This window comes from Osmerus eperlanus, chromosome 22 (assembly GCF_963692335.1).
Source record: "Osmerus eperlanus chromosome 22, fOsmEpe2.1, whole genome shotgun sequence".
Classification (NCBI taxonomy): Eukaryota; Metazoa; Chordata; class Actinopteri; order Osmeriformes; family Osmeridae; genus Osmerus; species Osmerus eperlanus.
The window spans coordinates 3,887,744-3,915,321 of record NC_085039.1 but is presented as its reverse complement, the minus strand read 5'-3'; the positions used below and the strand labels follow the sequence as shown (position 1 = coordinate 3,915,321).

Sequence of the window (27,578 nt, the reverse complement as noted above, 5' to 3'; positions counted from 1 at the left end):
CCCCCCCCCCTCCCCAATTTAAAGGTATTGACCAGGCAGTTACTCCCCCCCCTGTTGGCCCCACCCCCAGGCCTGATGTCAGTCCTCTGGCCCCCGGTACCCACCTGCTGTTCGCCCAGAGCGGCAAGATTGAACACATCCCACTGGACGGCTACCACATGAAGAGAGAGGAGGCTAAGGCTCTGCTGCACCTGCCGGTGAGTGTCGGCCGTTATGACCCCAAAATATAAACGCTACCTTATCTCAGCCAAGCACTATGCAGAGTTACTAATTCCCCTTTACAAATGCTGTTCTGGCAAGAAACCTCATTCCCAGTCAAGTTGGTGGCTTTGCTTAAAGAAGAAAAAAAACACACAATTGGTTATAGGATACTCACGTTATGAGCGACATGGTAAAAATGGGCTTTCAGACAGTGTGCGAATTACAGGGGGGTTTGGGGGGGGTCTGACCCCCCTAATTAAGACTTGAACCCCCCAAAAGAGGTAAAAACAACAGGTTTGGGGGGTTGATACATTTATATATCGTGCTTACCTGTAAATATTACAATATATTTACCATATTCATTCAATAACAGGTTGGCGATACAGAAATGTTGACTTTATGGCAGGGAATATCACACACAAACACTGCGCGTGAGTGACCAGTGTGCAATACAGAAGCTGCTTGAATCACCTCAGAGTGTAGCTACCGCGTAGTGAGAAAGTTCAAGAAAGGTAAGTTAGCTAGCTAATACCAAAAAAGTTACTAATATAATTTAGATCTATAATATTTTTGCCACGATTGTATTTGTAATGGCAATTAGCTATATAATATTCACAAGAATGTTAATGATAGAAGCACGCGCCTGCGCTGTACTGGGTTCCCTTTACGCCCTGGAGAAGAAGTTGACCCCCCCGATTGTCACTGTATAATTCGCACACTGCTTTCAGAGATCAGTCTAGCTGGAAGTCCTTTCACTGCTGGTGCACAAAGCATTGACGCAGACCAACAGTCCTCTGATGCTGTACAAATACATGAAAAGACGGTGTTGTGTCAATTTTCATTTGTCTCATTCGACGAAACTGAGAGCTCATTGATCCCATTGCTGTCCACGCCCACTCTGGAATGCCCCAAATTCCACTCAAACAATCTTCGGATTGTGCCAGAACAGAGTTACGGTTCAAACTCATCCCAAAGCTTTTCCTCTCTGGCAGAAAACATTTCTGGCATAGGAACATATGTGACATGGTCCAATGAAAAGGGGCTCTAGTCAGCATTCCGTATTGTCCGCTAGAAGCGGGGTTTTTAGGATCACTATATACTCCTAATTTGTTCTTGTTTAACTAAGCTTCCAGTTGAGTTGTATGCGTGATGTGATTTCATTTGCATCACGGTGCAGCCGTTTTTTCCCTAGGCTACTTATGCTAGCGCAGTGGTACTAGCTGTAATGTTTCGGCTGTGTTTGAATATACAAAGTACGATCCCATCCCCCCCTCCGAATCAAGTAGTGAATCGGCAGATTTGGTCTCGAGTCAAGTACCCTTAAATATAATGTTTCACAAGTAGTTGTGTCAACATTCAAGCATGGCCTCCCTTACAAAAAAGAAGTATATTAAAGTATACTATAAGTATACTAAAAATGGATAGTACACTTTTAGTTCACTTTTGATATACTTTTAAGAAGTATTCTTAGAAAATAGTTCACTTTTGATATACTTTTAAGAAGTATACTTAGAAAATAGTTCACTTTTGATATACTTTTAAGTATGCTTTGAAAATAGTTCACTTTTGATATACTTTGAAGAAGTATGCTTAGAAACAGAAAAGGGTATACATTTCTTCTGGAGTAGGATGTATGTGTTATTATAGAGCAAAACAACCTGTACATTACAGGTTAAATGTTTTAGATTTATCTTGTATATTATAATTATTCATGTGTAGGAAAATCTATTATGCATTGCACATTGAATCTTTTTTGGTACTGAAGCTGTAACCTTAATTACTGCCAAAACATTTTGAAGCCTATACTCTTATACTAATAATTATCAATTGGAGTATTAATGGAAAAAATGAAAAAGCTACTTGAGGGAGAAGCAGACAGAAGGATTTCATTATGCATTTGAAGGTTATACTGTCAAACTGACTGAAGAACGAAATAACGACGTGAAAAAATGAAGATAGCGTGGCTCATTGGCTGGTCAATTCCCATGATGCAAGGCGGTAAATAGTGTTTAAATTTGCTTTTAAGTTTGCAGTTTGTTCTAAATACAAATGTAACTTCATGAATTTCGTTTTTTTCTGTGTCTGCTTAGAATGTAGTGTTTTGTTGCGTGGTAATTGGGTGTGCTTTGCCTTCGGCAAGGGCACAACCTTTGTTCTCTCACATATATATTATTATTATTGTGAGAATGCTGTTAAGCATTCTCACTATTGTTTTCCTGTTTCTCTTTATTATTGTGAGAATGCTGTGAAGCATTCTCACTATTGTTTTCCTGTTTCTCTTTATTATTATATCAACTTCTTAGTTCTTCCGCCGTTTTTTGGCCTTCTGCATACTTTCACCGATTCCTACAATTTTTGTATCAAAACGTTCAGCTCCTTCAGGAGATGTTGGCTATGACTTTTGGTATTTCTCACTTTTATACTTTTTAAGACATTAAGGTTTTTGTGCAAATTATTCTCCCATTAAAAGTAATGATAAATCCTTTCAAATCATTAAAAAGCTTCCTCCTCTTTCAAACGTAACTACTTCAGCATACTTTCAGCTAGAGACACCATTCAACCTTTAAAATGTTCACAAGACATTCAGCTATTCCCAAATGATTCAGCTTTTTCAAACATTCAGCCAATTTTGAATTATGACAGTTTGAAATACATTAAAATGTTTGCTCCTTCTTGATTTTTATGAATGAGCAGCAAGCAGAGTGGCACACTCTGCTGGCTGCTCTTTTTCTGATATTCAACTAATTTGTCAAACAAATTCCTCTAACGTTCATATAGTTTAACTTACAGAAACAAGTTATACCTTAAAATGTAGGAGAAATTGTCCTCTTTCAGCCAATGTAACTACTAAAGAGCTCACATTTACAGATTTTCAGCTATGAGCCTTGAAGCGAGAGCAGCCTTTCAAATTCTCTCACTAACTTCAATGGAGAGGTGGGTAAAATCCGTCAGAGAAAGCAAGAAGGAAGACGATTTCGAAACTGCCGGTAGAGACATATTTCTGACCGTACAGACATATAAAGAATATCTCTGGTTTCGGCAGAGTCTTGGGTCTCGGAAAATATCCTTATATTTTGGATTGGACGTACAGTTTTGCGTCTAGGTTATCTTGTTTGAGGTGTGGATTCTAGCTACATTTCTCTTATTCTCTGCCCTCAGCGCGTTAGCAATCATAGCTGCACCATCACCGTAACGACAGACACGCACCACTCAGTCTCTCACACAGGTGATTGGTACGTTTACTTGACCATGAGAAACACGATTACTAGCAATTGTCGGTTTATGCCAATAATACGATTACTCCGTTTACATGTGTAATTGGTTATGCGATTACTCAATAAACACGTCTACATGATTCTTTTTTATTAATCGTTGTATGCTCCACGGACAACTTGCACCATCATCCTTCTGCAACAAAGTGTCGCTGTGTCTTCCTGTATCGGCCCTACTGCTGTATGTTTCATTCCATCAACACATTGAATCCAACTAAGAAAGCCGAGTAAACGCATAGGCTACATCTGCTACTGCTAATACTATCCCAACTATAATTTAATCTGTTAAAACGATAATATTCTTGTTACGACTAGATAGCCTACTTCTTCTTCTGTTTAACAGTTCAGCTTTCAGCTTCTCCCACATTGTAGGCTATTTTAGCTCTTAGCTTTGTTATGATGATGCAGTTGAGCTTCCACACTGCCTCTTTTGTGTGACTCACACATTTTTGAAATTCATTTCAGCTTGCGGGTATTTTCTCATTTCTCACTTTTATACTTTTTAAAATATTAAGGTTTTTGTGCAAATTATTCTCCCTTTAAAAGTAATGGTAAATCCTTTCAAATCATTGTTGGAATGCTGCTCCAGCCCCTTTCAAAAATACCTTTCGGTTGCTTTGAAGCTTCAGCTTATAACTTTCTACTAAATTTTCACAATTTTCAGCTTTTTTAGCATGGTCAGCTATCCCCATTCAGGTTTTCAGCATTCTCACTGCTGTTTCGCAGGAACAGCCGTTTCTAGTTATTATTATTATTATTCTTTTTGCCCCCCTAAAACTCAGTCAATATTTGGCCTACATAGACAAAGTAGGTGTCAAAAGTTTCGTCTTGGTAGCGATTGAGTTGCTTGTATTGGAATTTACGTTCCGTTGCATGGTTTAGGCTCAAGTTAAGTTTTTGTGGCGAAAAGTGAAGCTAACGGTGGCTAATTTGCTAGCCACAGTCACTGACGTTACTAACGTCACTAACGTCACGAAAACACGCGTGACTACCTTTGGCAGAACATTCGTTTCGCATCTGTTAACTTGGGGGATAGCTAGGCTAACTATAGCTTTACTGCAAGGCAGCTGCAGAAACGCCACAAGCAAAGAGGCCAGGGTGATAACTATTTACTCATTTTACTTTGTGATATGACACACAATTGTCATGTGTAATGTACAGTATAAGCTGATATTAAGGAAGTACATCTACTTTTGGAAACAGTAGTCTACTATTTCACTGAAGTATTAGCATCATGACATTAGCCTGTGTTGCCCGGGCAACACATACTACAGTGGTCTATGATGTAGCGTTATCTGTTTTCAATCGTTAAAATAAACATTCCTCACATATACATTTTCGTTGTAGGATTTATTCTGACATTAGTAAACGACTTGTTGGTGAAATTACCATTACCTGTGGTTTCAAACCAGTGTAGCTCACTGCAACGCTGTAGCTTACGTGAGACACACTACAAAAACATCTACACTACACAGCTGTTTAGGAAGTCAAACGGCGACAGAACATGTTCGGCACTCCCCTTACTTAAATCAAAAGTCTATCTAACTACTAACCTGAACTTCATTGCCACAGCCTAAACGTTGTCAATCTGTTCATGAAAATAATTTCAGTTTAAACCGTACAACGGAACGTTAAATCCAATTCAACCAACGCAATCGCTACCGAGACGAACACAGCAGTAGTCTAGTACTGTGCCGTAGTAGTACAATTTACCGGGGAAGCTTCTCCACACAGGGCTATATCGCATTTTGCGTTGTTACTGACAATGATCGCTACCAGTGAGCTTTTTATGAATGAGCGATTTTCCACTAAATAAATGTCAAGCTTATTTACGTTTTGGGGGGCATATTTTCCGTTAGCAGATGGTACTGTTTGAATCGCGATTCCATCTTCTACTGCCGGGCAACGTCGTAGAATAATCTTCAAAGGGGGTTCTTTATTAATGAATGAATGCAATGAGTAGGCTAAATGCCTGAAAATATCATGAGAAGGGAAAAACTTAAAATGACGTTTAAGTCATAGAGATTAGGTCAATTTTTACACCGGTCTGCCCAATTTATTCGTTTTGTTTCAACGATGAGGCTGCCTCTTGCAGGGGAAATGAGAAGACATCTATTTCATTCTACACTTCACTCGTATTTTCAGTTGTAAATGAGCAGCAAAAAAAAAATGCTTTTAAATCTGTCATCTTTATAAATAATAAGTATGCATTTTTATATAAAATATACAGAAATATCAGTTGTAAAAATGTCATTCAAAAACGGACCCCTGTGCAACCGACGCAAGCAAGCACACCCTACAATTTCCCCAGAAATTGTACCCTCTCTAGTTGTCATTGTTGTGCTGGTTTACCATTGTAACCATGAGTTAAATGACTGTTACGTTTGATCAGAAGAGCTGGATTTTTACGACACAAGTGCATACATAGTAATTAGCTTCTTTCAGCTAATAATCTGTAGTGTCACTTGGCGAGGACCCCCGTCAAGTAACGCAAGATTGGCGGCATTTGAGCGGCCCCTAAACATTTAAACATGTTAATAAATCATAGTAAATGGACATTTATTAAGTTTACTTCTTGAAGTACTTACATTAATTAAAAGTGCACTTGAAAGTTTTCCAAAGTATACTTTGAGGTACTTTAGGAAGTATATTTCATGAGCTGAAAGTACACTACACAGGTTACTTTAGAGTATTCCAAAGTATACTTTGAAGTACTTTAGGAAGTATACTTCATGAACTGAAAGTGCACTACACAGGCTACTTTACAGTATTCAAAAGTAAACCTCAAATACACTATAAGTGTACTTTAAAGTGTACTAAATGACCTAAAAAGTGGGCCAATTAAGTTTACAAAAATAGTATATAAATATGTACACTGCTAGTATACTTTAAGTGCCATGATAATAGTATACTTTTTATACTTAAGTATACTTACTTGCGGTAAAGTTGTCGCAATACGACGGTGGGTCACAATGACTGATGGGTCAGAATGACCTGAGGATAACACAAGGGATATCTATATATCAGGTGTCAGGTGACACTTCTAATGATTAACACAAAACAATGAAACCTCTCTTAAGGCGCGAAAAGATCTTTGAAGCAGAATATCTGTGCTAGAGCTTTCCTGGTTTATCAACATTCACCTCCCTGAAATGAGTCTCTGCAGGTTGGGATGTCTCAGTACAGACAACCGCCCTTTTTCACCAGAGCGTGTCACATATGATTTTGGCAATTTTGAACATAACATCTTGTAACTTAATTCATGTAGAATATTGAAGTAGTCCATATTGGACAAAGAAACTGTGTCCATAACTTAACTGTTATCTTACTACAAATAGTAGTTCAATTGTTCCATAATATTTCAGTAGAAGCAACAAGAACAAGAAGGATGCCTACTCTCTCTCTGTGTTTCCCCCAGGACAGAGTGGTAATTGCCATTGCCTACGACTGTGTTGAGAAGATGGTGTACTGGACTGATATCACAGGGCCCTCCATAAGCAAAGCTAGTCTGGAAGGTGGAGAGACCATTCCTCTGGTAACTTCACGTGAGTTGCAGCTGTCATATATTTTGTTGGAGTGAAACCCTGTGTCCCTTTTAGACTGGTTAACAGTCTGACTTCATGGAATGAGTCATTTAGCTTCAAGGTTCCACATATATCTGGTTTCTTGTTGGTTTAGATGCTATACATTATATTGTATTATACGTTCTCTCAGCACTTCATTGGTCTTTAACTTCTGTATGCAGAGCTGGAGAGTCCGGAGGGTATTGCGATCGACCACCTTGCGCGTCTGATGTTCTGGACTGACTCTATGCAGGACAGGATCGAGGTGGCCAGGCTGGATGGGAGCAACCGCCGGGTCCTGTTCGACACTGACCTGGTCAACCCTCGACCCATCGTCACTGACCCGTCCTATGGGTGTGTTTCAAAAGAATGTCGTAAATCTGATGTTGTAAAACGATAAATGGTCAATGCATTCGTTTGAGTGGCTTTGTGGCTGTTGGATTTGTTAGATTTGAGCCAATAAATCTCTTAATCTTTGTCCAGGCGACTTTACTGGGCAGATTGGAACCGAGAAGGACCCAAAATCGAGATGTCCAACATGGATGGCACTGACAGAACTGTCTTGGTGAAAGACGACCTGGCCCTGCCCAATGCTTTGACCTATGACCCAGCAAGCCAACAACTATGCTGGGCTGACGCCGGTAAGACCAGACAATATGATTTTTGGAGCTTATATCTTTATGCTGGTTTTCTTTTTTTGCTCCATTTGTTGGAGCATGGTGTTAGCACCACAAGGTAGTGGGGTTCAATTTCCTCTGGTTCTGGTATCATTGGATCAAATGACATTGTTTTACTGTAATTATCCCAACCTAGCATGTATTTTGTACTGAATGTACTGTAGTCTTTTAATATATGTTTTACTGTAATTATCCCAACCTAGCATGTATTTTGTACTGAATGCACTGTAGTCTTTTAATATAAATGCTTTAGCATATTAGTTTGTGTGTCGTTAATACATTTTCCTGGGCCAAATGGTGAATTTATCACCACCAGGATTTTCTCAACATGAATTGTCTGAATATATTCCTCATGCTCTCTAGGTACCCGTAGGGTGGAGTGTGTCGACCCCAACCGCCGGGTTCGTAATCAAGTCGTGGAGGGGATTCAGTATCCCTTTGCTATTGTATCCCATGGAAGGAACCTTTACTACACTGACTGGAGAAGGTACCACGTTGAGCATTGATAGTCTATACTGAATCTTCTCATGGCTGATTTTTCATGGCTGGGGTTTTCTCTGCTGTTTTATGAAAAAGTACATTGGAAAGTAAAAAAGCAATTACTCTGGCTACAGTATGACTTGTCACATTAATCGTATGTATGCATATTGAATGTCAGCTAATGTTGTTAGTGTTTGTGGTTAGTCAAAGTTCTGTGTGTGGCCCCCATGAACGTTGGATCTTCTGTTGCCAGGGAGGCTGTGGTAGCTGTGGACCGCGTGGCCCAGAGGGAGACAGAAGAGTTCCTGCCACAGAAGCGCTCACGTGTCTATGGCATCACCACCACTCCAACACAGTGCGCTCAAGGTAGGCCTGCTTGCCATCTTCTCTGGTGATACTAATACCGCTTTCCTCATGCCCTGGCGGGAGTCAGTTCCATCTCAGTTTATTTTCTGTAAAATCACATATAATATGTGATTTTGGAGTGTCAGCTCTAGTGATGGGAAGTTCGGATTCATTTTACTGACTCGGTTCTTTGAATCTCGTTCAGTAAAATGAACGAATCTTTTTTCGAGTTATTCGCTCATTTCAACAGGGGGGGGGGGGGGTCCAAAAGACTTGTTCAAAATGAATGAATCATTTCTGTTTCCTCTAGCTACCAGTACTGAGCCTATGTAGGTCACGTGAAAAATGATCCAAAGACCGGTACCCGAAAAAAGGAACGAATCGTTCACCTCCCGATCGTGTCTTCGGATCAATGTTTCATTCTTCTGCCAACAGTGTCTTTTTTTTTTTTTTGTCATTTAGCAGACGCTCTTATCCAGAGCGACTTACAGTAAGTACAGGGACATTCCCCCCGAGGCAAGTAGGGTGAAGTGCCTTGCCCAAGGACACAACGTCATTTTGCACAGCCGGGAATCGAACCGGTAACCTTCAGATTACGAGTCCGACTCCCTAACCGCTCAGCCACCTGACTCCTTCGGGTCTTCGGATCAATGATTCGTTCATCTGCCGAGTTCGTCTTTGGATAATTTTTCACGTGACCTGCATAGGCTCAGAAGAAGAAACAGAAAAGATTTGTTTACCTCATTCACTTTCGTGTGACTGCTAAGTTTAGTATAGTGAGTGATAAGTACAGGTTTTGTTATTTAAACTTTTTTTTTATCTCGGCCATGAGAAAATGAACAAATCATTCTCTGAGACTACTCGTTACTCCCAAATCATACTAATGATTCGGTCAAAATGAACGAATGGTTCACGAACGATACATCACTAATCAGCTCAGCAATCCTGTATACTGAATTACATTATCCACCTAATGAGTCTTTTAAGTACGAATTTAAGCATAATTGTTTACATAATTTGTAAATGTATACTAGGTAGCCAGGTAGTCTGGCATAAATGAATTGAAATGTGACCATGATTGGTAGTAGAACAGAGTTGAGTATATAAACACTGCCCATGGCAATAGTGTTAGCTTTTGAGGTGATCCATTGCACACATGAGTCTTATGACTTATGATGAAACCCCAGAGAGGGCAAGTGATGGAGAAGGCAGTTGTAAATTCCTCATTGATAATTAAGGATTTTTTTATGTTTACATGGGGGGGAGGGAGACAGCTGAGAGTATCACTGCCATGGCACAGCTGGTTGGACTGAGGTTAACTTTACTCAGCAACCCCAAATTCTCCACTCCTTTCAATCCATTCCCACATGGAATGGTCTGGAATCAATTACCTTGTGTTTGCAGCTATGTGAACAGCCTTCGCACATCTGTGCTCCCACTACATGTTCTGTAACTGGTCGCTCCATACATTTGGATTTGTGGGGTTTAGGCTGAGAATACCCTTGCAGCAAGCCTGTTTTTCATTAGAACTAATACAGAGGTACAAATTTGACTTCACTTAAACCCTGTGACTCAGTCTGGGTTGTGGTATTCTCATATTGAGATACAGGATCCCTGCTAGACCTAAATGCTGCATTAGATCACTGTTAACTGTTATGAGCAGTCACTTTTACAGCTGGGTGTCTCACAGGGTCTTCAACCCTGCCATGATGGGACTAGTGTGTATGTAACACAAATAGCCTTTATTATGTGCACTTGACTTGCATTCCTCTGGATGACTCTGAAAGACTGAAATGTGTTATTTTTTCGGCACCCCCTCAGGGTACAACTACTGCTCCAACAATGGCGGCTGCTCACATCTATGTCTACCACGCCCAGGTGGCTTTACCTGCCGGTGCCCTGACGTGATGGGTGGAAGGTGCGTGGAGAGGAATGAATGAGTCCCGGCCGGCAGTTCTGGAATTCATGAAAACGGCGTCACCTGTTGCTTTTTCTCTCAGTTTGGAAGAAATACCGCTGACTCCAGCAGGGGTTATGCTCAGGCCCAATTCCAATCTGAACTCATGGCCCCTACCACTAGGCCCCTTATTTGATTCCCTCTTGCAGATTTGATAGGTAACAGCTGTTGAAATACGCCCACTCAAAATAGGTGTGGTTAATTTGAACTATTCCACCTTGCGTATGTGGAACAAATAAAGGGCATGGAGAGTATCAGCTAGAGATCAGACTTGAATTGGGCCTATTATCCCACTGAGCCAGTGATGGACTGAGGGGGGACAATTAGCAGGCTAGGGGGTGAAGAGGTTGTGTTTAGGTATGGGGAGGAGGGTGGGGTTGAAATACCTGGGGATTTTACCGAGTTACCTTTCCTAATCAATTCTTACACTTACCAAATTATTAGTCCCAATTTTTTAGTAGTAACTTTTTGTAACTTGTAAATAAATACCTGAAATATAGACATTATCTGAATTACAGTTGCTTTTTTTTAACCTAATATAGATTATAGTGATGACAACTGCCGGTCATGCAGTAATATGTTTTTTGGCTGCCGCAAAAGCCCATCTGGAAGGACCTTGGCCTGGCGCCTTTTGATGACCTCATGCACCATAGGGAGGGTTGGGAGCCTGTGGTAGGATGTTCTGTCTGTGCAGCTGGGTCATCAGAGATATGGAAGAAACAAAAAAAATATTATGCATAGCCCCAATAAATACTTTTTGTACTAAGTGTTGTGTACATTGTGTCTTTTGCTTTGAGAATTGTGTAAATGAAACAAAGCCAGGGTTTCCCGCAGCACTTTGCTGTTAAGGCGGCCGCCTTAGCAACACACGCCTGCCGCCTTTACTGCGTTTAATTATTATTTTTTTTATTAGCGATATTCGCCGTGTTTCCGCCAGTTTTCTCCCTTTCATTCCCTTCACACCCTACCACCTTGACTAACACATTTTCTGCGGGAAACCCTGAAAGCATCATGCAACGATTGAATGAGATACAAATGACAACTAATCTTGTCATCCAGTAGACTTTAGGTGGGACTTTATTACTCTTTGTGGAGTCTACCTCATACTGTTTTTTTCAACTCTATCTTGTAAGCAAATTAAGTCAATTTAGACCAGTGGTTCCAAACCCTGGTCCTCAGGGCACACCTGTACTGCATGTTTTGATGTTTCCCTGCTCCAACACACCTGGGCCCCGTTCGTCGTAAGGGTTGAAGCTAAGTTAATCAATTGTCCCTTTAGCCCGTTAACATTAGCGAGATGAGTGAGAACAGCAAATATCGGTTCGTCAACGGCTGATCCGCATCCAAATCATGTGGTTAATTTCAATCAGGCTAAACTTATCAGGGAAATTGCACGTGCACGTCCTACTTCAAAGGCAGGAAAGGTCGATCACCAAAACCGTGATTTTTCTAACGGTATGATGGCGGAAAAGACGAAAGAGAGAGCGGTGATAGGCTATTCTCGCCATCCGAGCAAACTATTATAATGAGTCTCTAAGAAGACAATAAGCATATTATCATGGCTAAGTCAAACACCGCCACCGCTGCCAGAGCAAGACAATCAGCTTGGCAAAAAAATTGCCGATAAGCTAAATGCGAAAGTTTTGGGGAAATGTATAGGCTCATCTTAAGTGCCTCATTACCCCAATCAATCAGATCACATTTCTTTAAATGTGCCTGCTGGTATAGGCTTAATGGAAATTAATAATCGAATGAGATCTTGCTAGCGAAAATAATGATCTCAACTCTTTCAGAATAAGTAGGCTCGATAAAAACAAGGCCAAAGAGTATCTAACTGATACGAATTCATAGACAATTATGAGGATATATGTAGGCTACTGCGCTTATATCATGTACTATATATGTGTATATGCATGTAGGCATATGTGTAAATCCCTCTTTGATGTCATTGACTGGGACATGGCCAGGGAATATGATGAATTGATTCATCAGCTGGTTAAGCGCCAAGTACACTTTTCTTACAGCAACGCATGCTGCGGCTTTGCCAATGTTTTCTGCATCGCCTATACTGTATAAAAATGTAGCCTATAGCCTACCTGACGCAAAAAACCTCAAGGCTATGCAGTCTGAAGCACAGTTAAAGTTTCAAGTAGGCTAGCTTTATTGTCAATTTCTTCACGTCAAGACATAAAAAGGAATCGATATGACGTTTCCCACTCTCCCACAGTTACACATATAAAAAGCACAGGCACAACAGATAAAACAAGACATTTCGTAAAACATAGCGTTACATATTCACATACAGCAGCATAAGCTAATAATAAACCATAAAGCTTGCTGCGGCGTGTGATATTTGCAATGTACGGCCCGAGAAGGTCTTGCAAATAAATGAGTCCTTGTCGGCTGAATCGATATCGCTCAAACAAGAACTCATCCGTGTGAAATAAAGGATCTTGGCAATCGCGAAGAACTCGCGATTGATAACTGGTATGGAAAGCTAATCGAACTAAAATATAGCTCCTTGGTCAACTGGGTCTCTCAAAAAGGCCATGTTATTTTCCGGGGGTGTGGCAGGCTTATGCTGCTACAGTTACGTCACGCCTGGGACACACTGCCTGCGATCGGCTGCGACGCGCCTGGAAGCGCCTCCTTTTTTCTTTTGGCGCCCATGTTATCAAATGGGACCGACCACACTGGCTGCGAAGCGCCGCGATTGCCTGCGATCTGCAGCGATCGTTTCGGCAGCTGGTCGAATTTTTTCGCGAGACGCTTGCGAAATCGGCTGCAGGATGATGAAATACACCATATTAGTTGATATATTTGAATAAAAAAACATGTTATTAAGATTTTACTCCATTAATTGTAGACTACGGTGAACATTTGTAAAGTTGTAGACTTTATAATTACACAATGTTGGTAACGAACGTCCTTTACATGTGGTTACCCTGATGAAAACGAATGAAAATAAACGGATTTATCCGTTGAGCTAGCATGCCCGTAGTTGTTTTGTTTGTTTGAGAGAACCGAGTTGTCACGCGTTGCACACAACACACACGCAGACATAGCCTACCGAGAGAGAACCCCCAAGTCTATTTCTAAAATCAGCATCAAATGAATTCTCGAAGTTGAAAAGCACAGGGAGTTGTTGTATGTCAGCAACAATTTTACAAGGACAACGTAGAGAAGGATCAATGCTGGGATATAGCCAATGCCATGTTTATGTACCATGTCAGCGTAAAGGAAAGCTCAGAGTAGCTGAAAGGCTTGGTGACCGGCGCGGAGAAATGCGCGTCTGGTGTGAACAGCTTTTGCTCAGTCGTAGCCGATCGTGGCGCGGCGCGTCCAGGCGCTTCGCAGCCAGTGTGTCCCAGGCGTTAGCCTGCTCTGGAGCAGGTTAGTGCTAATTGATATGTTACTATGGTGATTTATCGAAAGTTGCTTCCACGAACCAAAAAGAGGTGCATTTTTATCTTAGCCTTAAAATTAGCTCGGTAAACCGCTTAGCGAGCTACGACGAATACCCCCCTGACCCCCCTGATTCAAATGAATGATCATAAGCAGGCTTCTGCAGAGCTGGATAACGACCCATTCATTTGAATCAGGTGTGTTGGAGCAAGGAAACATCTAAAACATGCAGTACAGGGGTGCCCTGACTACCAGGGTTGGGAACCACTGATTTAGACTAATAGCTCAGTTGTCTTGGAATGTAGAAAACATTTCTAAGCATCAACTACCCCCTACTGGTGACAAATAAAGGGTTCAGTTGAATGTTGACAACCATTGAGGTAACTGAATGTATGTCACATTAATAAAAGAACGTAGCTTTGACACTGGTTTTACCTCCATTTTGTCCAGAAATGAACTGTATCCAAATTTTCCTCTACATAAGAAAACATGTGCATGGAATATGTTTTACATAGAAAAGACGAAAGACACATTGAACCACATTTTATAATTCAGCCACCTGCCCAGTAATGATGTACTTGCACCATTAGTCACATTGCAAGTTCTGTACTGTATTGATCCATGCTACATTGGTGCATTTCATGTTAGAAATATAACATAAATAAATGGACCTCCAACGTAGTTTTAATTTACGGCTTCCTTACTACATAATTTAGTGGCATAACTTCATATCCCCTATCAGTTCCATGCAGAAGCTGCACTCCCTTAAATTAGTTCCATACAGACCTTGAACCAAACCCCTCCTAATCCCACTTCTAACCAATGTGGCATAATGTCAGCCATGTGTGCTGACAAAGCAGGTCAACACCATCTTCTAACAGCCTTCACCAGCAAATCCATGCCTTCCCAGTCCAGCACATCTTCCGTCCATCTTTGACTTGCGTCCCCGCCTGTGAGAAGCTCAGGACCAGCGCACCAGTACCTTGTCTCCGTCCTCTATGGAGTAGAACTGCAGTGGCTTCAGGTCGTTGTCGATGTCAATCTCTGTGCCCTCCATCTAGAAGATAGGGTTGGTGATTTTAAGGAGTGCATCGAATATGGATAGAAGGAAGAATGGTCTAGCAAGACAAGACCATTTATTATTTTTAGTCATTAGGTTACCCAGATATAAGAACTATTCCTTACAGTCCCTTCAGCAATGCAGTGTTTCCCCTACCATTGTTTTGGAGGGGTGCCATCATTTGACAGATTAATTTATGTAACAAAACTCACTAATCTATTCTGAAAGTATATCCATTTTATATTGTTGTTCTGTTAGCTAGCCAGCAAACCCCTTTGAAAGCAGCTGATTATCAGTTGTAAAAGCGAATTCACTTTTAAATAATTTAACAGAATGTCCCTATTTTCCTTACTATAAACTCCTAGCGGTAAGCGCTTAGTTTCATTTAATTGCAAATGCCTTTATTAATCGAATTAGTTCATTAATGAAACAAAATTTGATACAGCTTCCTAGTCCACATGCTAGTGAAGCATATGGTGCGAAGGATGACCAGAGAAACAATTACAGTGAAGTTGGGATCAGTGTTGCCAACTTAGCGACTTTCATTCAAAAAAGCGCAGAGCGACAAATCTTTTTCTTATATCAGTTTTCATATTTTATAAAAAATATTCATTAACATGAGGGTTTTATTAGGCTTTCACAGTTGCGCTGATTATCCTATAAATTGCACACACAGTTAAACAAATATTAACCTAATATTTCTTCTTATTAACAAAATATTAAAGGGGTCATTGACTGATTTTATAGGGTAGAGACCTGACCCATCAGTCATTGTGACACACTGTCGTATTGCGACAACTTTACCGCATACAAAAACAAAGTGAAGCATTTTCTTTTAACCATTGGGCTGTCTCAGACCCCCCACATTGCGAAGGTTAAAAGAAAATTATTTTTATTTGTTTTTGTATTGGGTAAAATTGGGTTAACAACGATGGTTCGTTATGAATCTTTGGGTCATGTGACCCGAAGGCAGCACAGGGGTTAAGGTCTCTGGATAGGGTATGTAACATTGGTTGGACTCAAAATGGCCCGGGTACTGTTCTATGTGCCCTAATGCAACCCTGTGAAATAGCCCTAGAATGAAACAAGATGTTTTCTCCTTTTATGGTATGCTCATGAATATATAGATGAGCTGCGCGCTGATTGGTTGGTTTACAACGAGCGAAGCTGCGGAGCAAAGACGCAACATAGCCAAACATGCATTGTGAATTGTAGATTTACATGACAACACAGGTTATTTATTCGAATGTAACACAGTCAGGAAAATGAAATAACGTTAGCCCCATTGCCAATAAACTAAATCACACATTCTACCTATGCTAGATACAGGAGACGTTACCATTGCTAATAACTGTTAGCGACAAAATCAAAATCAAATCATACTTATAGGAAGTACACAGAGCAGCGCCGCAGCTAAACGTGTCTGAGATCTAAATGTTGGGGCGTGACAAAGGTACAGACCAGAGCCAAAAAAGGTGGAGCCTCCAAACTGACGTCACTTTTTGGAAACCGACCGTTTTACAGCTACATTTTTTAATTGAGAGATTTTTTATAGGAAAGAGGTGTCAATGGGACTTGAGGTTCACTGTATGTCCATTTTACCCACCGAGCTGTCGTTATTGAACTATGACAAGGTAGTAAACTATGTTTTGCAGTCAATTTCATAAACTAGAAATTAACAGGGTTGAACTCAATGACGGGGTTGAAAATTATAACAGGCTTGAATATGGTATGATTAACTTACATGTAAAATGTATGTAACAACAGTGTTTCCCACAGATTACATTTACATTTATGCATTTAGCAGACGCTTTTATCCAAAGCGACTTCCAAGAGAGAGCTTTACAAAAGTGCATAGGTCACTGATCATAACAACGAGATAGCCCCAAACATTGCGAGCAGCCAAAACATGAAGCATCCATTGTGAAAACCAAATAAGTGCCAAAGGGAAGAACCATAAGAGCATGCAGTTAAACAAGTTACAATTAAACAACATCAAAAGAGTCATTGTGATCCTGGAGGAAACTAACATCCGGTCCAGCCAAGCATTCCTAAGTGCCGTTGTACTCCCGGAACATGTGCGTCTTGAGCCTCTTCTTGAAGGTGGGGAGCTTGTGTTGGGACCAGGCACTCTTGAGCGGTGGGACCACCAGACTGTTGTCAGAAGAAGACCGTAGGTGGCGGGTGGGGGTGTAAGGCTGGAGGAGAGACTTGATGTAGTCGGGTGCAGTCCCGTTCACCGCTCGGAAAGTCAGTACCAGAGTCTTGAATCTGATACGGGCCGTGATGGGAAGCCAGTGGAGGGAGATGAGGAGCTTCTGGGTAGATTGAAGACCAGACGGGCCGCCGCGTTCTGAATCCTCTGGAGAGGGCGGGTTGCGCATGCTAGGAGACCGGCGAGCAGCAGTAGTCCAACTTTGAGAGGACAAGTACTTGGACTAGCAGCTGGGTGGAATGCTCAGACAGGTATCTCCTGATCTTCCGGATGTTGTAGAGGGTGAATCTACACGACCGGGAGACCGCAGCAATGTGGGCTGTGAGGGAGAGCTCGTCATCCATGGTCACCCAGAGGTTCCTGGCAGAGGATGAAGGGGTCACCGTCGCAGATCCCAGGGTGATTGAGAGATCGTGGGAGATGGAGGGCTTGGCCGAGATGATGAGAAGTTCTGTTTTGGCGAGGTTCAGCTGGAGGTTGTGCTTGGTCATCCAGTCGGAGATGTCTGCAGGCCTCAATCCTAGTTGAGATCCGTCAGGGATCAGTCGGGGGGAACGACTGATCCGGGCAATTTTCAAAAAGCAGGCAAAAAGCAATTTGCGTGTGTGGGTTTGCCCTGTGTCTGATGGATGGGAAGAGATAATTCCTTCATAAAAGGGGTGATTGATTGCAAAACCGATTTTACCTTGTCATAGTTGAATAACGACAGTTCGGTGGGTAAAATGAACATACAGTGAACCTCAAAGTCCATTGACAACTCTTTCCTATGCAAATCTCAAAATGAAAAAAATTGGCTGTAAAACGCTAGCTTTTCAACAAAGCCTTTTTTGGCTCTGGTCTGTATCTTTCTTTTTTCTTTTCTTGCTTTTAATTAACACAGATTTGCAAGGAATGCAAGAACAGCTAGATAGCGAAAACACCTATACTGCAGGCATTTAAACTAGTTTAGCTTGCTAACGCAAGAGCATAGGTAGAATGTGTGATGATTTAGCCTAGTTTATTGGCAATGGGGCTAACGTTGTTTCATGTTCCTGACTCTTTCATTCAAATAAATAACCTGTGTTGTTATGTAAATCTACAATTCACGATGCATGTTTGTCCAGATCTTTGTCAGGTTATTTTTCAGCAAGATGTCTAGAGTTAGCTAACTGAAGCTGAGTTGAATCACAATATAGTTTGGTTGCTATCAGCTGTAACGTTCTACCCACCTAAGTCAATCCAGTTTGCTTCGACAACAGAAGTGGAAACAACTAACGTTATTATTTCAAATGATATCTAGTCAATCTGTTGAAAAGTGTTGTGTAGACACAATAGATTTATTTGCGTGTTTTTATTTCAAGTCTCCACCTTCGGTGTTTCAGTGAGTGCTGTTGGCCGTGTTGCGTTTTTGCTCCCCAGCTTCACTCGTTGAAAACCAACCAATCAGCGCGCAGCTCATCTAAATATTAATGAGCATACCATAAGTCGTTACACAGAAATTTTTAAAAAATGTATTAAATGTATTATGTTGGATGTTGTCCTACTCTTTCTTCAATGCCTAAACAAATCTATCTCTTTCTCTCCCTGACCCTGTCTTTCTGCTTGAGCAGCACTGGTTGAAGCCTGAAAATATTGCAGGCTAAACAATTTCTGCATATATGCAGGTAGCAACGCTAGTGCTAAATTACTATTTAGCTGGTCGGCTCCATGACTCTGGGTAAGTAGGGCTCGTGAGACAGCTCACCAAAAGAACAAAGGGGAACCCACTTGTCTAGCAGATGTTTGTAGGTACCTCGCGAAAAGTAGCCTCAACTTTTCTAGACTTTTAGCTACGGTACTAATGCTGAAGGCTCGCTGATATCGCATAGCGTCATTGCTAACGTGTGCTGACTGTGTGTGTGTGTGTGTGTGTGTATGTGAGAGAGACGCGTGAGTGACAGAGAGACGGAGGGAGAGCAGGGAAAGGAAATGCAGCTGAACGAATACGCTGTGTGTTTTAAATAGCATTAAAAAACTAGAGAGGGTACAATTTCTGGGGAAATTGTAGGGTGTGCTTGCTTGCGTCGGTTGCACAGGGGGGTCCGTTTTTTAATGACATTTTTACAACTGATATTTCTGCATATTTTATATAAAAATGCATACTTATTATTTATAAAGATTACATAGATTTAAAAGCATATTTTTTTTGCTGCTCATTTACAACTCAAAATACGAGTGAATTGTAGAATGAAATGTCTTCTCATTTCCCCTGCAAGAGGCAGCCTCATAATTGAATCAAAACGAATAAATTTGGCAGACCGGTGTAAAAATTGACCTAATCTCTATGACTTAAACGTCCTTTTAAGTTTTTCCCTTCTCGTGATATTTTCAGGCATTTAGCCTACTCATATTGCATTCATTCATGAATAAAGAACCCCCTTTATAGAAGATTATTCTACGACGTTACCGGCAGTAGAAGATGTAATCGCGATTCAAACAGTACCATCTGCTAACTGAAAATATGCCTCCAAAAACGTAAATAAGCTTGACATTTATTTGGTGGAAAATTGCTTTCATAAAAAGCTCACTGGTAGCGATCATTGTCAGTAACAACGCAAAGTGCGATATAGCCCTGTGTGGAGAAGCTGCCCCGGTAAATTGCACTAGCTACTACAGTACAGTAGACTGCTGTGTTCGTCTTGGTAGCGATTGCGTTGGTTGAATTGGATTTAACGTTCCGTTGTACGGTTTAGGCTGAAATTAATTATTTTCATGAAAAGATTGACAAAGTTTAGGCTGTGGCAATGAAGTTAAGGTTAGTAGTTAGATAGATTTTTGATTTAACGGGAGTGCCGAACATGTTCTGTCGCCGTTTGACAGCTGTGTAGATGTTTTTGTAGTGTCTCGCGTAGGCTACAGCATTGCAGTGAGCAACACTGGTTTGAAACCACAGGTCAGTACCGCCGCTTCCATAACGCGCACTACGCGCTGCTAATTTAATGGTTAGCCTATGCATACACCTCGAACTAGCTGACGTTATTGCTAATGTTAGCACACTCAAATATGTTAACCTGTGTCCAATCCCGACCGCTGTAAACTACTATTGTCCAAACCCGAACAGGGTTTGGACACTCAGTTTTCGGTCTTTTTGCCAGCATTTTCTTTTGCTATCGCCAGCAAAGTGTAAGTAGTATTATTTTAGGCATACCAAACAATCTACGTGTAAAATTTCATGAACATATATGGACGTTTACATGTCTAAATAATATAGGACAGTTACTTTGGCCGAAAGACCACTCGGCGACACTCGGGCGACGCTTGGGTGACGATCTTTACTCTGACAAGTGTGTCTTTGTTTTCATCGTACTGCTACTATGGGTTAGCATATGAGTGTATTTCAATGCTAGCTTAACACTACTTTGTCTTGCCAATGAAAATACACGATCATGTGTGACGTGATCTGTAGTCGAGGGGAGGAAGGGATGGGGGCTAGCAAACTTTGAGAAGAGTTCAACAAAACATCCAGCAGGTGGTGGTATACAGTCAAACTGAGATTTTATCGCATAGTTTGGAGATGTTGAAGCGTGATATCTTATTGTGGAGGACATAACTACGTCCCCGGATATGTTGACAGCATTGATGGTCAGTTTGGTGACCCTGGATCAAGTTAATATCCCCAGAAAAACAGCAGTGGCCAGTGTTTAGAAGTGCGGTCGGGTTTGGACAAGGGTAGCGCACGGCTAATTTACCGGCGCCAGCGTCTTTTGACCGGCTCTAGTAAAGGCTAAGCTAACTCTAAATTTTTAAACAATATTTAGCTCGAAAGGTAAGAAGTTAAAGCTTAACGTGAAATCAGTAAATCAGCTGAAAACGTGATACGATTATTTTTATCAATATTTGAAGTGGCATTTTCTCAGAATGTTAGCTAAAAACCGGTCGGGATTGGACACAGTGACGCTAGGTGCAAGCTAAATTGAGATTTTACTGTTAAACATTATCTATGCATTTTACAAGTAACTGACGCCAGCGAGCTGTTACTTTACATTCTATGATGCTTTTATATTCGATTTATCAAATAGTTTTTAAATGAGTAATAAAGGTGGAGAGCTCCTTGGCTGCATGCTTTCATTTTTAAATGTTTATAATTTGGAAAAGCAGACTAAGAAACGTAAGGGTGGGGCTGAAGCATTAGGAGACAAAAATACATCACCTTCACTAGACAAGGTTTTACCAATTGAAAAACGGCTGTTTATTTTACATGAAGCTCAAAAACTATTTTGCGCTCAAATGAAGGCCAAAATATTTTTGCGCGTGTTGCGTGCTCGCATTACGTTGGGAACTCCGTAACTAGCATCACATCAAACACAGAATGTGGATGCATTGGCAGGGCAGCTGTGGTGGTGTATACGGGGGCCGGTTCTGGTGGGCCGGTCTGGATCAAAGTCCAGGGCCTATTTTTACTCCCAGTCCGTCCCTGCCAAGCCCTGATCAACCACCCTCAACCAGCTGTTTAGGGACAGATACACAGCAGAGAACCACCACCTCTGAATAGGTGTTACATTGTGATGCTGCTGTTGTGTTAGGCTATTGGTATTGAGTTATATGTTTGGTAATAAAAAGTTAAACTGGCAAGAACAATCATGGTTTTTTAGGGGGGGGGCATCATAAAGGAATTATGCTTAGGGCACCAAAATGGCTAGCAGCGGCACTGCCACAGGTAATGATAATTTCACCCACAAATCGATTGAAATCAGATGCATCATAGACCACTGTGGTATGTGTTGCCCGGGCAACAGAGGCTAATGTCATGATGCTAATGCTTCAGTGAAATAGTAGACTACCGTTCCCGAAAGTAGATGTGGGCCTACTTCCTTAATAATATCAGCTAATATTGTACATTACATTTCACAATTGTGTTTCACATCACAAAGTAAAATAAGTAAATAGTTATCACCCTGGCCTCTTTGCTTGTGGCGTTTCTGCAGCTGCCTTGCAGTAAAGCTATAGTTAGCCTAGCTATCCCCCAAGTTAACAGATGCAAAACGAATGTTCTGCTACAGGTAGTCACGCGTGGTTTCATGACGTTAGTAACGTCAGTGACTGTGGCTAGCAAATTAGCCACCGTTAGCTTCACTTTTCACCACAAAAACGCAATTTCTACTGAAACCATGCAACGGAACGTAAATAAAAATACAACCAACGCAATTCGCTACCAATACGAAACTTTTGACACCTAGGTTGTCTATGTAGTCCAAATATTGACTGTTCCTTAGGGGGGCAAAAATAAACAATAACTAGAAAAGGCTGTTCCTGCGAAACAGCAGTGAGAATGCTGAAAACCTAAATGGGGATAGCTGACCATGCTAAAAAAGCTGAAAAGTGAAAATTTAGTAGAAAGTTATAAGCTGAAGCTTCAAAGCAACCGAAAGGTATTTTTGAAAGGGGCTGGAGCAGCATTCCAACAATGATTTGAAAGGATTTACCATTACTTTTAAATAGCCTACAATGTGGGAGAAGCTGAAAGCTGAACTGTTAAACAGAAGAAGTAGGCTAGCTAGTCGTAACAAGAATATTATTGTTTTAACAGCTGAAATTATAGTTGGGATAGTAATAGCAGTAGCAGATGTAGCATATCATTCAGTGCGTTTACTCGGCTTTCTTAGTAGGATTCAATGTGTTGATTGAATGAAACATACAGCAGTAGGGCCGATACAGTAAGACACGGCGACACTTTGTTGCAGAAGGATGATGGTGCAAGTTTTGTCCGTGGAGCATACAACGATTAATAAAAAAGAATCATGTAGACGCGTTTATTAAGTAATCGCATAACTAATTACACATGTAAACGGAGTAATCGTATGGCATAAACCGACAATTGCTAGTAATCGGGTTTCTCATCTTCAAGTAAACGCACTCAGTGGCGTAGTAGAATAAAACAGTTCCATTAGCAATAGTAGTAAAAGAGATATTAGCAGCACCTGCAGAGTCACCTCTTGTAAATTGTATTAGGTTGAAATACTATCAAACTCTGTCTTGTGACTCCACTAATCAGCTAATACCAATCACCTGCGTGAGACTGAGTGGTGTGTGTCTGTCGTTGCCACGGTGATGGTGCAGCTATGATTGCTAACGCGCTGAGGGGAGACAAGGAAACAAGTTAACCTAGACGCAAAACTATACGTCCAATCCAAAAAATAAGGATATTTTCCGAGACCCAAGACTCTGCCGAAACCAGAGATGTCCTTTATATTTCTGTGCGGTCAGAAATACGACTCTACCGGCAGTTCAAAATCTTGTTCTTTTTGCTTTCTCTGACGATTTTGTCACCAGATTTGCATTGGTCTCTATGGGGCGAGAGTTGGACTTTGTCTCGCTTTCGTGGGGCTCTGAACAAATGTGTACGTCTGTTGGATTCAACAGACAACTGTCTACGACCAGCACAAAATTAGCTATCTATTGATCAAAAAATGAAGCATGAAGAGCGAAAATTGTGGCAATGCTGGCAAACTAGAAATATTTTTTCAACGACATCCGAAGCTGCCCTCCACTCTAAAGCCCAATTTATACTTAGGTCGCAGACACTTTTGAAAAGGTCGCCGACAGAAATGACGTCTCGGTCGACACTTTTAACCGTCGCTTAGAAGTGTCGCCTACCAGGAGAAATTTCTACTGGCGCGGATGTCGTCACATAGTGAAAAATTAAAATTGTCAGTTTCTCCGATTGATCACCTGGGCTACAAAGCGTTAACAATGTAACCATAGCTATGAATGTAACGGTAAAATTATTCTGTTTACGTCACGCGAACCTTGAGCACAGGCGACTGTTTTCCGAAGTATAAATGCAGCAGCCTGAGCGACACTTTTTTTTTTTCGTCGGCTACCATTTCAAAAGTGTCCGCGACCGAAGTATAAATTAAGCTTTATTAGCGATCACAGCTGCTCCATCGCTCTGGCAACCAAACAAACAGCACCAGGAAAGCAGAAGGAACACGTTTTTGAAACTGCAGGTAGAGTCGTATTTCTGACTGCACAGACATATAAAGAATATCTCTGGTTTAGGCAGAGTCTTGGGTCTCGGAAAATATCCTTATTTTTTTAATTGGACGTATAGTTTTGCGTCTAGGTCAACTTGTTTGAGGTGTGGATGCTAGGTAAATGTTCGTTTTTCTCTCTGCCCAGATCGTTAAGCCCAATTTATACTTAGGTCGCAGACACTTTTGAAAAGGTCGCCGACAGAAATGACGTCTCGGTCGACACTTTTAACCGTCGCTTAGAAGTGTCGCCTACCAGGAGAAATTTCTACTGGCGCGGATGTCGTCACATAGTGAAAAATTTAAATTGTCAGTTTCTCCGATTGATCACCTAGGCTACAAAGCGTTAACAATGTAACCATAGCTATGAATGTAACGGTAAAATTATTCTGTTTACGTCACGCGAACCTTGAGCACAGGCGACTGTTTTCCGAAGTATAAATGCAGCAGCCTGAGCGACACTTTTTTTTTTTGTCGGCGAGCATTTCAAAAGTGTCCGCGACCGAAGTATAAATTAAGCTTAAGCGTTTCAGTCTGCACTCTAGGGTTTCACGTAAACACCCATGGAAATCTCAGAAACGGCTTGAAAAAGTCATGAAACATAATCAGTGATATTGAAAAAAGTTAAATAGATATCAAAAAGCTGAATTATTTAAAAATAGTTTAGGGTTTTGTCAAAAATGTTTAGTTTAAATGGTGGCTCTAGCTGAAAGATTGAGGAAGAAGAAGGATTTGGAAGTTGAAGAAGTTTAAAGAAGTTTGAGAGGATTTGAAAGAAAACTCCATTGGAAACCCATGTTAAAAATATTATGAATATTGATTTATATTAATTCAAGCATAAGAGGTACAAAGCTGAAAAGTCATAGCACCCATAGTAATGCTACTACCTGCTAGTGTTACTTGTTAGCCTCCTAATTGTAAATTTTGAAGCCATACTATAGCGTTTGTCATATAGTTTTTGTCTATCGGAAAATAGTCGGTTGGAATGTTCAGAATCACACGTGTGACGGTACTCTGTGGGGCCCGCTTTCGAACGATCACATGTGTGACGCAACTCCTTAACGGGTTAATAATTGAAAGATGTAGAAACAGAAAAAAGTTTGAACAGTGAAGAGCGTTGGCCAATCGGATTAGTTCCTTGTTTCTTGTAATGTAGCAACCGTTGGTCATTGTCAACATTTCTAACCTAGAATCTAGGTTTCAGTATCAGGATTCAATGGGAGATTTCCTACAGTAAGCTAGATCTACTGCTTCAAATTGAAAACGGAGACGATATTTTGATTACAGACAAGTTCCTTAACCTCTGTTGTCAATATCGCCGATAAAAAGTAAATACTGTTACGAAGCATTTGTTTGTAGGTAACGTTAGTTAACGAACGATAGACGTAGCTAGCTATGTGACCTTGTTTCGCCGTTCTATGGCAGCTATGATGACAGCGTTGTAAGCACTCGTCACTAGAATGGCCATAACTTTAAAACAAAAGATCATATTTCAAATCTGTCTGCTGTTCTACATTGCCCACACAATTATGTATATATATCAACTCTAACATGGCCTGTATCTTGTATTGAAAGTGCTCGAAAATTAGCTTGTCTAATGTATGGTGGACTGAGAAAACATTTGTCAAAGCAGAGCGAGCGGATGTCGTGGGAGAATTCCTACTGTTAGATTTACTGCTTCAAATTGAAAACGGAGAAGATATTTAGAGTAAAGACAAGTTTCTTAACATCTGCGTTCAATATCGTCAACTAAAAGTAAAAACGTTTCAGTTACGAAGCCTTTGTTCGTAATAACGCCAGCTGCAGTAAACCTTTCGTGACCCCGGTTTGGCTGTTTGTGACGGTCGGCTATGACAGTGTTGAGCCTCGATTTTTGCAGATTTTTGTGAAGCTTTCTTAAAGGAAAATTATCTAGCTAGATTATGTACACTTTAAGCTCAATGTACATACCTTGTTTGGCCAATTTGGTCGATTGTGGAAAAAAGTAGAACCGTTTTTAGTTATGGAGAGCCATCGCGCTAGATTGGAATTGCGTTATCCCACTCATCACTTCAGTGGTCATAACTTTTAAACAAAATAGTCTATCTTACATCTGTCTGCTGTTCTGAATTCACGACAAAATTACGCACATTTGATACGCTCTAACCTGTCCTCTAGCTTGTATTTAAAGTGGTTAAAAATGAGGTTTTCTAAAAAAGTAATGCAGACGGAGAAGATTTTTGTCAGAATGGCTCCGTGAAATCGTCTTGATAAAGGATGATTTGCTTAACAATCATACAAATATTTATATCATTAGAAAGCCCTACTTCTTGTCTTCAAAATTGTAAAAACAGTTCAGGTATATTATTTGAAAAACTATGCATATTCAGGCAGGAAAGTGTTAAACAGTGTAAAAAATTGACGCGGTGAGAAACAGTTCTGTCAGTGCATGACGTCACAATTGAATTTGACTTGAACATTCTGAACCATTGAAACCCATTCATTTTTTTTAGCACTTTAAACTTTAATACCTTAAAAACTTTAAAAGTTATCAATGAGAAAAGTAATAGCACACTAGAGCAGTTCAGACTTTATCAAATGAAGTTTGAACGGTATTTCTAGCTTAAACGGTGTGAAAGGAGTAGGCGACGGAAAAAAGTGGGAGGAAAAAAAAAAAAAAACTAGAAAGGTACATTTCCTGAAGAAAATGTGTGTGTTTGCTGAAAGCAGTTGAAATGATTGTTTTGATGGCTTGAATAGTGAAGAAGGTTTTACAAAAATTTTAAAACTGGTATGTGCTTTAAAAACAAAATGGTGAGAAAGTGTTAAAAGTATATCTGTCATTGTTATGCATTGCGATATTTTCTTACTGTTGAAAATGGAGAAAAAACAGTGATGAAAAGATATCTTACTGACTTTCATAATTTTTTAAGCGTTAAAAGTATTAAAGAATGAAAGATTGAGAAATAGAAAAAAGTTTGAAGTTAGAAAAATGAGCAAATATAGTGATGAAGAGTATATTGCATAACAGTTATCAATATCATAGCAGACAAAAGTATGTCAGCAGTATGAAGGTGAAAAAAAGTGTTGCTTTGAAACCAAAATGGTGAGACAGTGTTAAAAGTATATCTGTCATTGTTATGCATTGCAATATTTTCTCACGGTTGAAAAAGGAGAAAAAAGAGTGATGAAAAGGGTATCTTATTTAATTTCATAAATGTTAAAGCGTTATGTTAGAGCCATTTTATATTTTATTTCATTCTAAACCTTTTACATTTTTAAACCCTTAGTATTAGTTAGACTTGTACACTTTTTTTTTAAGATTCTTATATGTTTAATGTGTGCACCTTCCTGCCACAGTCAATTCCTTGTCTGTGTGATGTTTCTTGGCAAATAAAACCCATTGTGAAAAGTATTAATAATTGAAAGATGTAG

General features: G+C 40.4%; 2 protein-coding genes across 5 annotated transcripts in view; one reads left to right on the top strand and one right to left on the bottom strand.

The window, feature by feature from the left end:
• LOC134008736 (nidogen-1-like) overlaps window positions 1-11,262 on the top strand; it is a 32,272-nt gene extending 21,010 nt beyond the window's left edge. The window contains exons 14-20 of the mRNA XM_062448244.1: window positions 25-197; window positions 6,892-7,018; window positions 7,219-7,390; window positions 7,520-7,677; window positions 8,077-8,200; window positions 8,447-8,559; window positions 10,360-11,262. Coding sequence (XP_062304228.1) covers window positions 25-197; window positions 6,892-7,018; window positions 7,219-7,390; window positions 7,520-7,677; window positions 8,077-8,200; window positions 8,447-8,559; window positions 10,360-10,478 — 986 coding nt within the window. The 3' untranslated portion in view covers window positions 10,479-11,262. The remainder of the gene's footprint in view (window positions 1-24; window positions 198-6,891; window positions 7,019-7,218; window positions 7,391-7,519; window positions 7,678-8,076; window positions 8,201-8,446; window positions 8,560-10,359) is intronic.
• A 3,166-nt stretch (window positions 11,263-14,428) lies between these two features.
• The window catches only part of tbce (tubulin folding cofactor E), a 40,559-nt gene continuing 27,409 nt past the window's right edge, over window positions 14,429-27,578 (bottom strand). For all 4 annotated transcript variants that reach the window (XM_062448818.1, XM_062448817.1, XM_062448820.1 and 1 more), the window contains one exon: window positions 14,429-14,957. In XM_062448818.1, the coding sequence (XP_062304802.1) occupies window positions 14,862-14,957 (96 nt within the window). In that variant the 3' untranslated portion in view covers window positions 14,429-14,861. The remainder of the gene's footprint in view (window positions 14,958-27,578) is intronic.